General features: G+C 48.2%; 1 protein-coding gene across 2 annotated transcripts in view; it reads right to left on the bottom strand.

Moving 5' to 3' along the window:
• Window positions 1–12,977, bottom strand: part of PTH1R (parathyroid hormone 1 receptor) — a 143,985-nt gene that overhangs the window by 33,933 nt on the left and 97,075 nt on the right. The window contains exons 3-6 of one of the 2 annotated variants that reach the window (XM_053263471.1): window positions 8,859–8,969; window positions 7,631–7,749; window positions 3,264–3,364; window positions 734–920 (exon numbers count right to left, since the gene is read on the bottom strand). In XM_053263471.1, coding sequence (XP_053119446.1) covers window positions 734–920; window positions 3,264–3,364; window positions 7,631–7,749; window positions 8,859–8,969 — 518 coding nt within the window. The remainder of the gene's footprint in view (window positions 1–733; window positions 921–3,263; window positions 3,365–7,630; window positions 7,750–8,858; window positions 8,970–12,977) is intronic. The other variant, XM_053263472.1, reaches the window with a different exon arrangement.

The following is a 12,977-nucleotide window of genomic DNA, read 5'->3' as shown; positions in this document are numbered from 1 at the left end:
CTGGCCCTATCCATCCCCAGCACAGCATCCCTCCAAAGGCTGTAGCTGGTGTCTTTGGGGACAGGGAGCCATTTGATTTATTTATTTGTTTGTTTGTTTATATCTATGAATACTGCTTTGGAAACTTCTGTTGAAAAGTGGAATGCAAATATCCGTCGTATCTGTATCGCAAAATACAACTGCAATAAGTGCTGTAAAAATGCATCCCCACAAACCTTTAAGTAAAATGATTAGAAAAACAACTTTAATACAATGAATCGGGGGAGAAAAACCATTTGCTATCTAAAAGCGAATGCAAGCTGCCAATTGACGTAATATTTCTTCTTCCATTGTTTATATCATTGATTATAGGACTCACGAGGAAGATTAACAAAATGTGAAGTTATTAACGCTACATGCTGGTTTGGTTTATATTATCTTTCATTGTTCACTATTATTCTCTATGGTATATCACACCAACGGACAGCTTGTATTGGCTTTTATATAATTATGTTTCTATTGTGTGTATTAAAACTCTTTTCCTAATCATTCTGCTTGGGAGGGGTTTTTTTTGGGGGGGGGGCGGTATTATCTTATAGCACTTACTGTAGTTGTATTTCCTTTGTGTTTCTGTGGCATGCCACCATGGCTTCTTCACATTGTACTCATGCAAAATCATTACATTTCCCATGGCTGAGTTTGGAAAGTGGTTTTTTTTTTTTTTTGGAGGAACTGGTGCATGAGAAAGACTCACAAACTCTGACTTGTCTGCCTGAGGCACTTCGGTGATGGACCGGAAGTCTTCCTCCGAGATCCGCTCTGTCTCTTCCAGGGCCGAACCAGAGTACAGGATCGCGTCCTTCACAAAGATGCTGATAGCTCGGAGCATGTAGGAGACAAACAGGTGCATGTGGATGTAGTTCCGTGTGCAGTGCAAGCGCCTGGGGCAGGAAAACAGAGGAGGGGGGCTTGAGGGCTGAGTCAAAAATGCACAGGCTGGAAAAGAGCCATGGCTACATCCTCTGAAAGGTCAGGTGTGCCGTCAAGTCGATCTCGACTCCTGGCACCCACAGAGCCTTGTGGTTTTCTTTGGTAGAATACAGGAGGGGTTGACCATTGCCTCCTTCCGCGCAATATGAGATGATGCCTTTCAGCACCTTCCTCTATCGCTGCTGCCCGATATAGGGGTTTCCCATAGTTTGGGAAACATACCAGCGGGGATTCGAACCGGCAACCTTCTGCTTGTTAGTCAAGCTGTGCCACTCGGGGACAATTTCCCATCACTAATCATTCCCCTGCTCATTGAGCAAAGAGAAACCTTTTAAAGTGGTGATTCTCTTGGAGCAACTGGCCCTACCCAACCCCAGCACAGCATCCCTCCAGTGGCTGTTGCTGGTATCTGCTATGTGTTTCTTTTTAGGTTGTGAGCCCTTTGGGGACAGGGAGCCATCTTATGTATGTATTATTTACTTTTCTCTGTAAACCGCTTTGAGAAGAAGACTATGGTTGAAGTGTGGTGTATAAGTGTTTATCATCATCAACATCATCATCATTCCCAACAGAGTCATTTGGACACCTGTTCATCCAACAGCACCCATAACTGAGAATGGCAGGGAAAATTGAACAAGCTGGATGACAATGGAGATGTTGGCAAGAATTTGGTTTGCGATCCATCCCTCTCTCCTTTCAATTTGTCTCTGCTCCACTGGACATCACCTGTATAGGGCACCATAAATGTTCAACCATTTATGAAATGGGGTGGCCCATCAGGCAAGGACTGTGGTCTGAAGGTGCATGGAGCATGCACTGTCCTGAAGCTCAGGAGAGTTGGGTCTGGATGGAAGACTACATGGGAACCTCATCTGTTCTGTACTGCCTCAGGTTGGTGGGATACAATTGTAAAAATTAAATCTAACATTTAACTCATGCATTTCTAACCCATTTAAATCTAACACAACCTCCATTAAAATCTGGCATCAGCATGATGCCATCTTATTTATTTAATATTTCTCGGTGTAAACCACCCTGAGCCATTTTTGGAAGGGCGGTATAGAAATTGAATTATTATTATTATTATTATTATTATTATTATTATTATTATTATTATTATTAAACATCTGCCACACAATACACCAGATATAACTGTAGTCGAGAAGAAAGAAAAACAAGTCAAAATAATCGACATAGCAATACCAGGGGATAGCAGAATAGAAGAAAAAGAAATGGAAAAAAAATCACCAAATACAAAGATCTACAAATTGAAATTGAAAGGCTGTGGCAGAAAAAGACCAAAGTAATCCCAGTGGTAATTGGTGCCCTGGGTGCAGTTCCAAAAGACCTTGAAGAACACCTCAACCCCATAGGGGCCACAGAAATCACCACCAGCCAATTACAAAAAGCAGTTTTACTGGGAACAGCCTATATTTTGCGACGATATCTATAATAACCAACAGTATTGACGATAAAATTCAGCCATCCCAGGTCTTTGGGAAGGACTCGATGTCTGGATAAAACAAACCAGTCAATAACACCTGTCTGACTGTGTAAAATAATAATAATAATAATAATAATAATAATAATAATAATAATAATAATAATAATAATGCGAAGTTCAGCCTCTCCACTGCTTGTGGCCATGCCCAACTTTCTTTTCTGCTCATTCTCTCTTCTAGTTTTCTTTCCCTTGCAGAGTCTCTCCTCTAACCTTCTCCTCATCCTCTCACTCTTTCAATAATCACAGCTTTTCTTTCTTTTTAAAACTTAACATGTATTAAGTTTTTCCCCAGTTGTATAAAAGCATCCATTAACCCAGGTGTTCCCAACCTTGGATTCCCAGATGTTGTTGGTCTACAACTCCCATCATACCCAGCCCCAATGCTCCAACAACATCTGGGCACCCAAGGTTGGGAACTCTTGCAGGACCCCTTCCCCAACTCTCCTTGACAGCTGACAGTATAAATATAGATCAAACAACTTAAAAAACAATGTCAGTCCGGAAGAAGAAGAAAATACAATGCACTGAACTACTGTTCTTCAGGGATTCTATGGAGAAGCTGGAGAGATTTATCCTTCCATCCCATTTCACTTCACTTCACTTCCATTCTACTCCCCCAAGAAAACACAACCAATCAGCCCTCTGCTCCCCTTCCTTCTCATTTCCTAGGTCAGGAGGGCTCAGATACCATGTACACACTCAACACATGTATACACACTTGGAAGCAAAATGAAGGCTAAACCAAGTTAAGCATTCCGGATGTGAATGTGGACACCCAACAAGGGCTTACCTGAAGTATCCCAGGATAAGGATGGCGATGGTCAGGGACCCCAACGAGATGGAATAGCCAATGGTATAAATCACATAAAGGCGATAGAAGATTTCCTGTAGCTAACATGAGGGGTGCGGAGGGAAGAAAAAGTGTTATGGGAATGGCTGGAGAATTGAAACTGATTTTATTTCTCTTAAATGAAGGCCATTTTGGCTGGGGAAGATGGGAGTTGTAGTCCAGTAACATCTGGGGACTCAAGGTTGAGGACCTTTGCATTTCGAGAGGAGAGCTGGTCTTGTGGTAGCAAGCATGACTTGTCCCCCTAGCTAAGCAGGGTCTGCCCTGGTTGCATTTGAATGGGAGACATGTGAGCACTGGGAGAGATTCCCCTCAGGGGTTGGAGCTGCTCTGGGAAGAGTAGAAGGTTTCAAGTTCTCTCCCTGGAAGCATCTCCAAGAGAGGGCTGAGAGAGACTCCTGTCTGCAACCCTGGAGAAGCCGCTGCCAGTCTGTGAAGACAATACTGAGCTAGATAGACTCTGCACATGGCAGCTTCCTATGTCCCTAAGCCAATGGGAAGTTCTCCTGTGCAAGTCCTGCTGTGGCCATTTCAGTGGGGCTTGCACAGGATTGAGCCTAACACCCAGATGAGGGCTTTGGGGGGCACACCTGTGCAGATCCTGTTCTAGCAGTTTGGATCCAAACCGTCTCTAGACGCACGGGAGCCTCTGTCTCTACGGATTGCTCTCTTCTCCATCCCGACGGCAGAGGCAGCTTTGGGACCATTTCCTCAGCGGCAGAAAGGGTCCCTCTGACACCCCACAATGAGAAGCAAGGATCGGAGCCCTCCCGGAGAACCAATCCGGAGGGGAGCAGACAAGACCTGCTGAAGGGGTTCCAGAGGGGGTCCAAGGGAGGCATGGGGGTCCTTGTATGCGCAAACATCTCTCTTGACCCATTGTGGCCTCCAAGCAGTCTTTGCCGGGTTTGGTAACAAACCCAAAGCCCATGAAAAACCTGGGCGGACCAGAGGCAACGGCAGGATGGGTGCTGATCTGGAGCAGTAGCGGCTCATCCAACTGAGCCAGAGATGAGGCTCAGCGGCCTCTGCTTCCCGGCAGCTTCGTTTGTGCCTCTCTCTCTCATCCCGCCATGGCATGAATGAGAGCTGCGCTGCCTGCAGGCTGCCCATTTGTCTGTTAGGGCTGCGAGGGCTGGTCAGGGATTCACCCGCCCACATAGCCTGACCTGACAAATGAGCAGCCTGCAGGCAGCGCAGCTCTCATTAGCGCCAGGGCGAAGTGGGGCAAAGAGCCAGAGGAGAGCTGGTCTGGTGGCAGCAAGCAGGAAGTGTCCCCGTTGCTAAGCAGGGTCTGTCTTGGTTTGCTTTTGAATGGGAGACAGCATATGAGTGCTGTAAGATATTCCCCTTAGGGGGTGGGGGCTGCTCGGGGGGGGGAGCATCTGCATCCTTGCATGCAGAAGGTCTCAAGTTCCCTCCTGGGCAGCTGAGATTTAATGTGTTATGTGTTGTTATTATTTGCATTTTTTATTATTATTATTTACATTTTATATCCTGCTCTTCCTCCAAGGAGCCCAGAGCGGTGTGCTACATACTTAAGTTTCTCTTCACAACAACCCTGTGAAGTAGGTTAGGCTGAGAGAGAAGTGACTGGCCCAGAGTCACCCAGCTAGTATCGTGGCTGAATGGGGATTTGAAATCGGGTCTCCTCAGTCCTAGTCCAGCACTCTAACCACTATACCACGCTGGCAGCGTGGGGCGGCTAGCAAATAAAGTTTCTCATCATCATCATCATCTTCAGACAGGGATGACTCCTGCCTGCAACCTTGGAGAAGCCACTGCCAGTCTGTGTAGACAATCCTGAGCTGGATGGACCAAGGGTCTGACTCGGTATGTGGCAGCTTCTGGTGTTCCTATGAAACAACCTGCATCATGGGCCACAATGCTTCTCATCCGCCACCTCCCTTCTGGTCGTCAACACCCTGCAAATCTACCCCCCCTCCAGCCCAACTCAGCCGCCTGTTCTCTTTCCCAGGCTCCTCTCTCCCCAAGAGCCTCCTTCTCGTCCTCCTGCAAGTTCCAGTCAGGTGAGCAATTCCTGCTTCTCAATGACATCCTTGCTTTTTGAATCTGGGCTGGAGAGCAACGCGCCTCTGGAATGCTAACCTCAGCCCGATGACATCAGAATCCCCACAACCTGGGAATGTTTTCCTGGCCGTATCCACCGCTGGAATGGTGTGCTTGCCAACGGTAATCTATTCAGGAACTGAGTAAACAGAGAGGCAACAGCCACAGGCGAGGCAGCCAGTGGGCGAGGAGGCGGCGAGGCTGCGCTGTTTCCAGGTGGAGTCGTGACCCAAGGCTTCCCACAGGTATCCCAGTGGCCCCAAAGCCCAGCTTTTGCCCTGGGCTCTGCTCCGTGAAAAAGGCGGGATCATCCCATAATTGCAAAACAAGCTCATGCATGCCAGAATGAGCAGAGTCCATCGCAAAATCACAAAGCACATGATTTGCAGCGGAGGGTCCCAAGTTCAATCCCCACTCTCTCTGCTTAAAAGGATTTCAGGCAGCAGCCAGGGGAGAGACCTCCCTGCTAGTGCTGGGGCTACTGCTGCCCCTCAGAGTTGGCAATATTGAGCTAGATGGGTCAAGGGCCTGAATCAGCAGACAGCAGCTGATTCTACCCCGCCAGGTGAGAGCCTGCAGGAGTGGTTTGGGCCAAGCGCACTGAAGGCCTCAGCTGAGCTTTGCTGGAGCAGGTGGCTCACTTGGAGCTGTCTGCGGTCCTACACAGCAGCCTGCCTTGCTGCCTTCCAGAAGCCCTATCATGCCTCATGGGCGCCCACTTGTGGACAGGACAGGACGATATCAAACTCCAAACCCAGTCCATGCGCACATTAAGAAACCAGGGCTGACATACTCTGCAAAGGCACATCAGTCCAGCAATGGCGAACACATGTAAATTATACAAATTGAACAAATACAAAACTGGTGCAGATGATGTTATACAAGAGCAAGCCTTCTGTTTCCAATGGGCTTACTCTGGTGTAATATTATTTGTACACATTTTGTCTTTGCACCATTTGCATAACTTATGTGCATGCAACGTTACTGGGTGGATGTCCCATTGCGTGGTATGTCAGCCTGGGTTTCCATCCAAGCTGGTTTTTGTCTATATACATACATACAGAAATCTAATAAATCTTGTCTAAATTGTTTTAAGTTCCCTGCATGCTTGCGTGTAGAAGGTTCCAAGTTCCCTCCCTGGCATCTCCAGACAGGGCTGAGAGAGATTCTTGCATGCAATCTTGGAGAAACTGCTGCCTGTCCATGTAGACAATCCTGAGCGAGATGGATCGACTCAATAGAAGGCAGCTTCCTGTGTTCCTGTGTTTCTGTCCATTTCAGAGCTCTGGGACAAAGCCGGTCTGAACTGAAGGGAGGAGAGTTGGTCTTGTGGTAGCAAGCATTAGGGATGTGCCCAAAACTGGTTTTCCCAGTTTGGTTCGAGTCCAAACTGGGCTCAAAACAAAACAGGCATATTCGGTTTTGGCACCCCGAACGAGGGGCCCAGGTCGGTTCAAATTCGAACCGGTTCAGGCCCAGTTTGGGGGTGCCAGGGATGGTTTTGTTTTGTTTTTTTAAAAAATGGCGGACTTATTGACTCCGAGGTCTTGAGGGGGGGGGGTGCTGCTGGATGTGTGTGTGTCTGGCAGTTCGCCCTCTCCCGCTGGCCTCCTCACAGTCTCCTCCAGGCCTATATGGTTTCAGTCCATTTTTGATCCATTCTGGCCCTCTCTGAGCTTGTGGTGGCTGTTTTGGAAGCTGCCACATGTGTGTATGCGCCATTTACATGGCCGGGAAGCAGTAAGTCCACCAATTAAAAAACAAAACCAGTCCCTAACTGGCCACGGATCAGCCCAGGCTCAAGCTGGCCCAACCTGGGCAAGCCCACAGACCAGGCCGGTTCAAACGAGGGCAAGCCCTCAGACTGGGCCGGTTCAATGGCGAACCGGCGCAAGGTGAAGCTGGTTCACACATCCCTGGCAAGCATTAATTGCCCTCTTTGCCAAGCAGATGCAAACCACCTTGGTTTGCATTTGGGTGGGAGACTATAAGTGAGCAATGTAAGATCTTCCCCTTAGAGGATGGGGCATAGCTCAGTGGAAGAGCATTTGCCTGCAGAAGGTCCCAGGTTCAACCCCTGGCAGCGGCTCCAGGCAGGGCTGGGTCAAAACTCCTGCCTGAAACCTTGGCGAGCCGTTGCCAGTCAGTGTGGACAGAACTGAGCTAGATGAGCCGAGGGCTGGACTCAGTATGCGGCAGCGCACTAGGTTGCTATGGTGGTCAGGCATGCAGCTCACCCCTTCCTTTGTATCGTTGGGGAGGAACTTGGTGCACTCGCTGTAATTGGCCCACGTGCGGTTGTGGCTGGACACCAACACCCAGCTCCCGTTCATGTCACACTGCCGATAGGCATGGCCTGCAGGGAGGAAGAAAAGTTCAGGCAAGGGGAGTCAACAACAGGCTACGTTGCCTTTTGCTAAGCGGCCAGGGAGGCTGCAAAACTGGACTGCTTTCAGGGAGCCTTTCCCGCCAGGTGAAATGAGGATGGCGCCACATCTTTTCTACTTATGCACCGTGAACTTGGCACATCTGACCCAGCCGAATACTGGATCTAAACAGCTCAACACTGTGGATGCTTCAGGCCAGGGGTGCCCTGCCTGAGGTTCTCCAGGTGCTGCTGGGCTGCATAATTGCAGCTGGGGATGCTGGGAGTGGTAGACCAACCGTGGCCGGAGAGCCTCTGATTGGCCAAACACATTCTGAGACTGTAACGTCTGGGGAAATAATAAGCACCTGTCAAAACCCAACAAGCCGCTGGGCTGTAGTTCAGTGGCAGAGTGTCTGCTCTGCATCCAGAAGGTCCCAGGTTCAAACTCTGGCATCTGCAGGCGAGGCTGGGAAAGACTCTTGCCTGAAGCCTCGGTGAGCTGCTGCCAGTCCGTGTAGACCAGACTTGCTCAACCTAGGGCCCCCAGCTGTTTTTGGACTACAACTCCCATAATCCCCAGCCACAGTGGCCAATAGCCAGGGATTATGGGAGTTGTAGGCCAAAATCTGTAGGAGGGCTGGAGTTGAGCAGCCCTGAATTTTGTAGACCATACTGAGCTGGATTGACCAACCGTCTGACTCAGTATCAAGCAACTCCCTATGTATGTGTTTAAAAAACCATTCCAGACCTCAAAATACAGATCGGTCTAGCATGTATGAATAGGGTGCCGTCTTAATGGCCTCTTTCAACACCTTTTAGAGGTGTCTGAAAAGAGCAACAGGTTTTTCCAGAAATAGGTCAGTGTGGATCAGCCATGCCCTTGAAACGGGAAGAAATGGTTTCTAAGCCAGCCAAGAGCACCAAACATGAAGACCCACCTTTGGACACAGGCTGCTATGACCAGCCTGAGAAGCAACCCAGAAGTGAGGGGAGCGCACCATGGCCCAAAGCCCAGGTTTGCACTGTCCTCGTCCCCACATCCTCTCCATGCAAGCTCACTTTATTCAACCGCATGAAAAGTGCCCCAAGGGACTCACCTTTATGGTTGAAGTCGTAGATGTAATCTGGGCAGGGCATGGCCACCACTGTGCCTGGGGCTCCTTCCGGCCAACAGATGAGGTTATCCCACTCGGGCGCGCAGAATCCATCTGCAAGAGAAAAGCAAGGCTATGATGGAAGCAGAGATATGAAGGACACTGAGGAAATTTCCCTCGTCTGATGAAAGCTCCTTTGAATGTCCTTCAAAATTCCCTGGAATATTTTGTCTGGATGGGAACATCCAAATCCATCTCCAAATCTCCCTGCAGCAAAAACATGGCAGCTACTTAAGGGTGAGCAACAGCCGTCCTTGAGAAAATCCGCTGATTTCGCCACATCTCCTTGGATCAATGAGGTCAACTCCAATTGCAACTAGAGGGGCAGCAACGTCAGCCTGACATTTAGGTCTTTGTTTCACGCAAGGGATCTGGGGAGTTTGGTTTGAGGTTCATATGCTAATCGGATTCCTCACTCAAAGAAAACTTCCTCTGCTGGGAAAAACAACAACTTTGTTTGGCTCCCACCCACCACCCCCAGTTGGCTGGAAATGAGGCAGGAGAATGCCCTGTGAGACCCTGATGGGAAGCGTCAATGGGGCAAGGTTTGCAGAAAGGCGACAAAGAGCCCTTCAGTCAGCACTGGGCTGCCATGCCTGCTCTCCACAGGGTACAGTTGGCTTGGCAGACGCCCACATCTTCTTCCCACTTTGGATGCTGGAGGCAAGGGGAGGCTGGGATGGAAGACGCTGCCATTCTTGACCACTGCTATGGGCTGGTGTTTGCTTTTTCAGATGCTTAGTTCCCCAAGGCTGTGAAGAGTCAGTGAATGTACAAGGACAGCTTTTCTCCTACCATCCAAGCCCTCCATGCCTGTGTAGAATGGATGATCTCTATGTGCATGGGGATCTGTCCGTGAGAATGGCTCGGCTTACTGAGGGGTTGGATCCAGAGTGAATGACTGACAGAACATGCAAGGTTCCATCTGCCTTTTAAGGGAACTTGCATGCATTTGTGCAAGAAACACTCTTGTGAAAGACGCATGGATTGCATAAATGCAGTTGCGCAATGTCAATTGTGTGACTGTGTTTGCGCAGTTTTTGCATCTTGCATGAGAAGGGCTCTTTCACAGCTACACACGTGTTTCTTCAAAAGGCAGATGGTATGTTGCAGAGGATGTCAGCCACTTGCCAGAGCAGGGCTCCTCAAACTCAGGTCAACTGAAGGATATGGTGGCTGTGGATGAAGGGAGTGAGGACTCAAGGCCAGGTGATGAGGACCCAAGGCCAGGAACCCCTGAGGTAGGCTGGTGGGTTCAAAACTAGTTGAGGCTACTCAGAACAAAGTTCTTGGGTAGGGCAGAAAGCTCATGGGAAACACCAATGCTTGCAACTACAGTGAAATTCTGTGCTACAGGTTATTAGGAAAGGGACTGAAAATAAAACCTCCTATCATCATAATGCTGTTATACAAACGTTATCATCTGGGGTAGATGGCTTAAAAGGGGTTTAGACAAATTCAAGGAGGAGAGGTCTATTGATGGCTTCTAGTCAGAATAGCTGCATGGAACTGCCAAATTCAGAGGCTGTCTCTCTCTGAGTACCAGTTGCTGGGGGGCACATAACGGGGAAAGGGCTGGAGCCTTCATCCCCTTGGAAGCTTCCCAGAAGCGTCTGGCGGGCTACTGTTGGGAATGGGATGCTCAACTCAGTGGATCTTTGGCCTGATTCAGGAAAGTTTTCATGTTCTCATTTTACAAGTGTTAAAATCTGAATTTGCAAAATGCTGCTGATTGCATAATGACAATCAAATGTGGGATTTTCCACATTTCTTGGCTGCTTGGTTCTCCTTCCACCTCTCTCCCTTCTGCATAGGCTTCTGCCTCCATGTGAAGAACACACGAAAACCATCTGCGGAGCCATTTTGGCAGGGAAGGAAAACGCAAACAAGGACCCGAGGTGTTTATCTAGAGTGCGGAATATAAATCATCTCCAGTGAGGCAGCAGAGACCGCAGCTGGATACGGTGTGCAGTTGTGGTCACTCCATTACGGGAAGGACAACCAGTAGCTTGGAAGGAAACACGGTAGAGCAACCCAAAGTAATTTTTTTTGGGGGGGAGAAGATGATCCAAAATTCTGGATCTGTATAAGACTTGTGTGAACCCATCTCCCCGAGCAATGTTTGCTAGTCTTTGGGGAATTTGGGTACCCTTTGCCATTTCCAGGATGCTTGAGCAGAAGTTTATGTGTCTTAAACTTGGCTTTAAGCAGAATTTGGGAGTGATCTGTGTGGAAAGACACATTATAGGAAAATTTTCGACTGGCATCTGATCAGCACAGAGAGCGTAGAACAACTCCTGCCATAAAACAGCTGCTCCTGCAGCAACTAAGACTCAACTGCAGATGTGGAAACAAGGGCAACCTACTAGTTTGTAATAACGGAGGTGATTTTGTAGACAGCCTCCTTGGCAAATCTAAAGTGCCACGCCAGATTTAAAATGATGGAATCGGTGGGCTGCAGTAATGTAGAGAAGGAAGGAGTCGAGGCACTTTCATTTGGCCATGCTTTGCATATCACCCTCTTCAGCGCAGATTAACCTGCATGACCTGTGCACCAAGCCCAGAGCAGGAAATAGGTGCAGGAGAGCAGGGAAGGAGCCATAGCTCAGGAGTAGAGCACCTGCTGGACAGGCAGAAGGTCCTAGTTTCAATCCCTGGCAGCAGCTCCAGGTCGGTCTGGAAAAGAAACCCTGTCTGCAACTACTGTCAGAGTAGACAGTACTGAGCTAGATGGGCCAACCGTTCGAGTTGGTGCAATAAATCATAGGATCATATAGAAATAATTATAGTAATTGATCATATGAAGCAAAAACATGGAGATACACTAAATAACACCCAATTAAAAAAGAACTAAATAGTCCAGTGGGGAAATGTTTGACTAACAAGCAGAAGGTTGCTGGTTCGAATCCCCGCTGGTATGTTTCCCAGACTATGGGAAACACCTATATCGGGCAGCAGCGATCCAGGAAGATGCTGAAAGTCATCATCTCATACTGCACAGGAGGAGGCAATGGTAAACGCCTCCTGTATTCTACCAAAGAAAACCACAGCGCTGTCTGGGTCCCAGGAGTCGAGATCGACTTGTCAGCACACTTTACCTTTATATAGTCCACAATATATGCCAAAACGACAGCAACCCAGTGATAAACTGTTTTGGACTACTTTATCCAGTGTCCATTTATAAGTTTGTATTACATAAGAACATAAGAACAGCCCTGCTGGATCAGGCCCAAGGCCTACCTAGCCCAGCGTCCTGTTTCACACAGTGGCCCACCAGATGCTGCTGCTTCTCATGAACATCAACTATAGTTTCACTGTGACTCCAGAACCATATTGGAATTGTTTTTGGAAGTCATGGAATAAATCCTCCTCATAAGGAACTTCAAAATCTTCTCTTGTGATGCAATATATCCAGATTATTTTGCAAGCTTACTCCTAAAACGTCTCTGGGATACTGAGGATATCTAAGTCATTGGTCCAATGAGCTCAGGACTGTTTACACAGACTGGCCATGGCGTCTTCAAGGTTACAGGCAGAAGCCTCTACCAGCCCTCTCTTGGAGATGCCAGGGTGGGAACGTGGAACCTTCTGCATGCAAAGCAGATACTCTAGTCTAGGGAATGTACTAAAATGGATGACAAGGAATGCCCACTGAAAAGCCCTAGTTCCTTCCAAATGACCATTGAATGCATTGAATTTCCAAATGGCCAACAGCCATTCCTATGGCCCTTTGGAATGATGAACATAGGAAGCTGCCATATACTGAGTCAGACCCTTGGTCCATCTAGCTCAGTATCGTTTACCCAGACTGGCAGCGGCTTCTCCAAGTTTGCAGGCAGGACTCTCTCTCAGCCCTTTCTGGACATTGCAAGTAATAATTCAAGCCCAAATGTTTGAATCCCAGATGTCTATACACATGTTTGTGTGAATGACTGTACCTGTGTTCATTTTAAAAGTGAACCTGGACACAGGCCCGTCAAATGCATGGTACAGAGAGGGAGCATACTTCTATACCTGCGTTCAGCATAACATGTCCATGTCTGTACCTGAGTACAGATTTGT

This window comes from Hemicordylus capensis, chromosome 6, assembly GCF_027244095.1.
Source record: "Hemicordylus capensis ecotype Gifberg chromosome 6, rHemCap1.1.pri, whole genome shotgun sequence".
Lineage (NCBI taxonomy): Eukaryota > Metazoa > Chordata > Lepidosauria > Squamata > Cordylidae > Hemicordylus > Hemicordylus capensis.
Note: the sequence above shows the minus strand (reverse complement) of the source record. Positions and strands in the feature narration are given on the sequence as shown.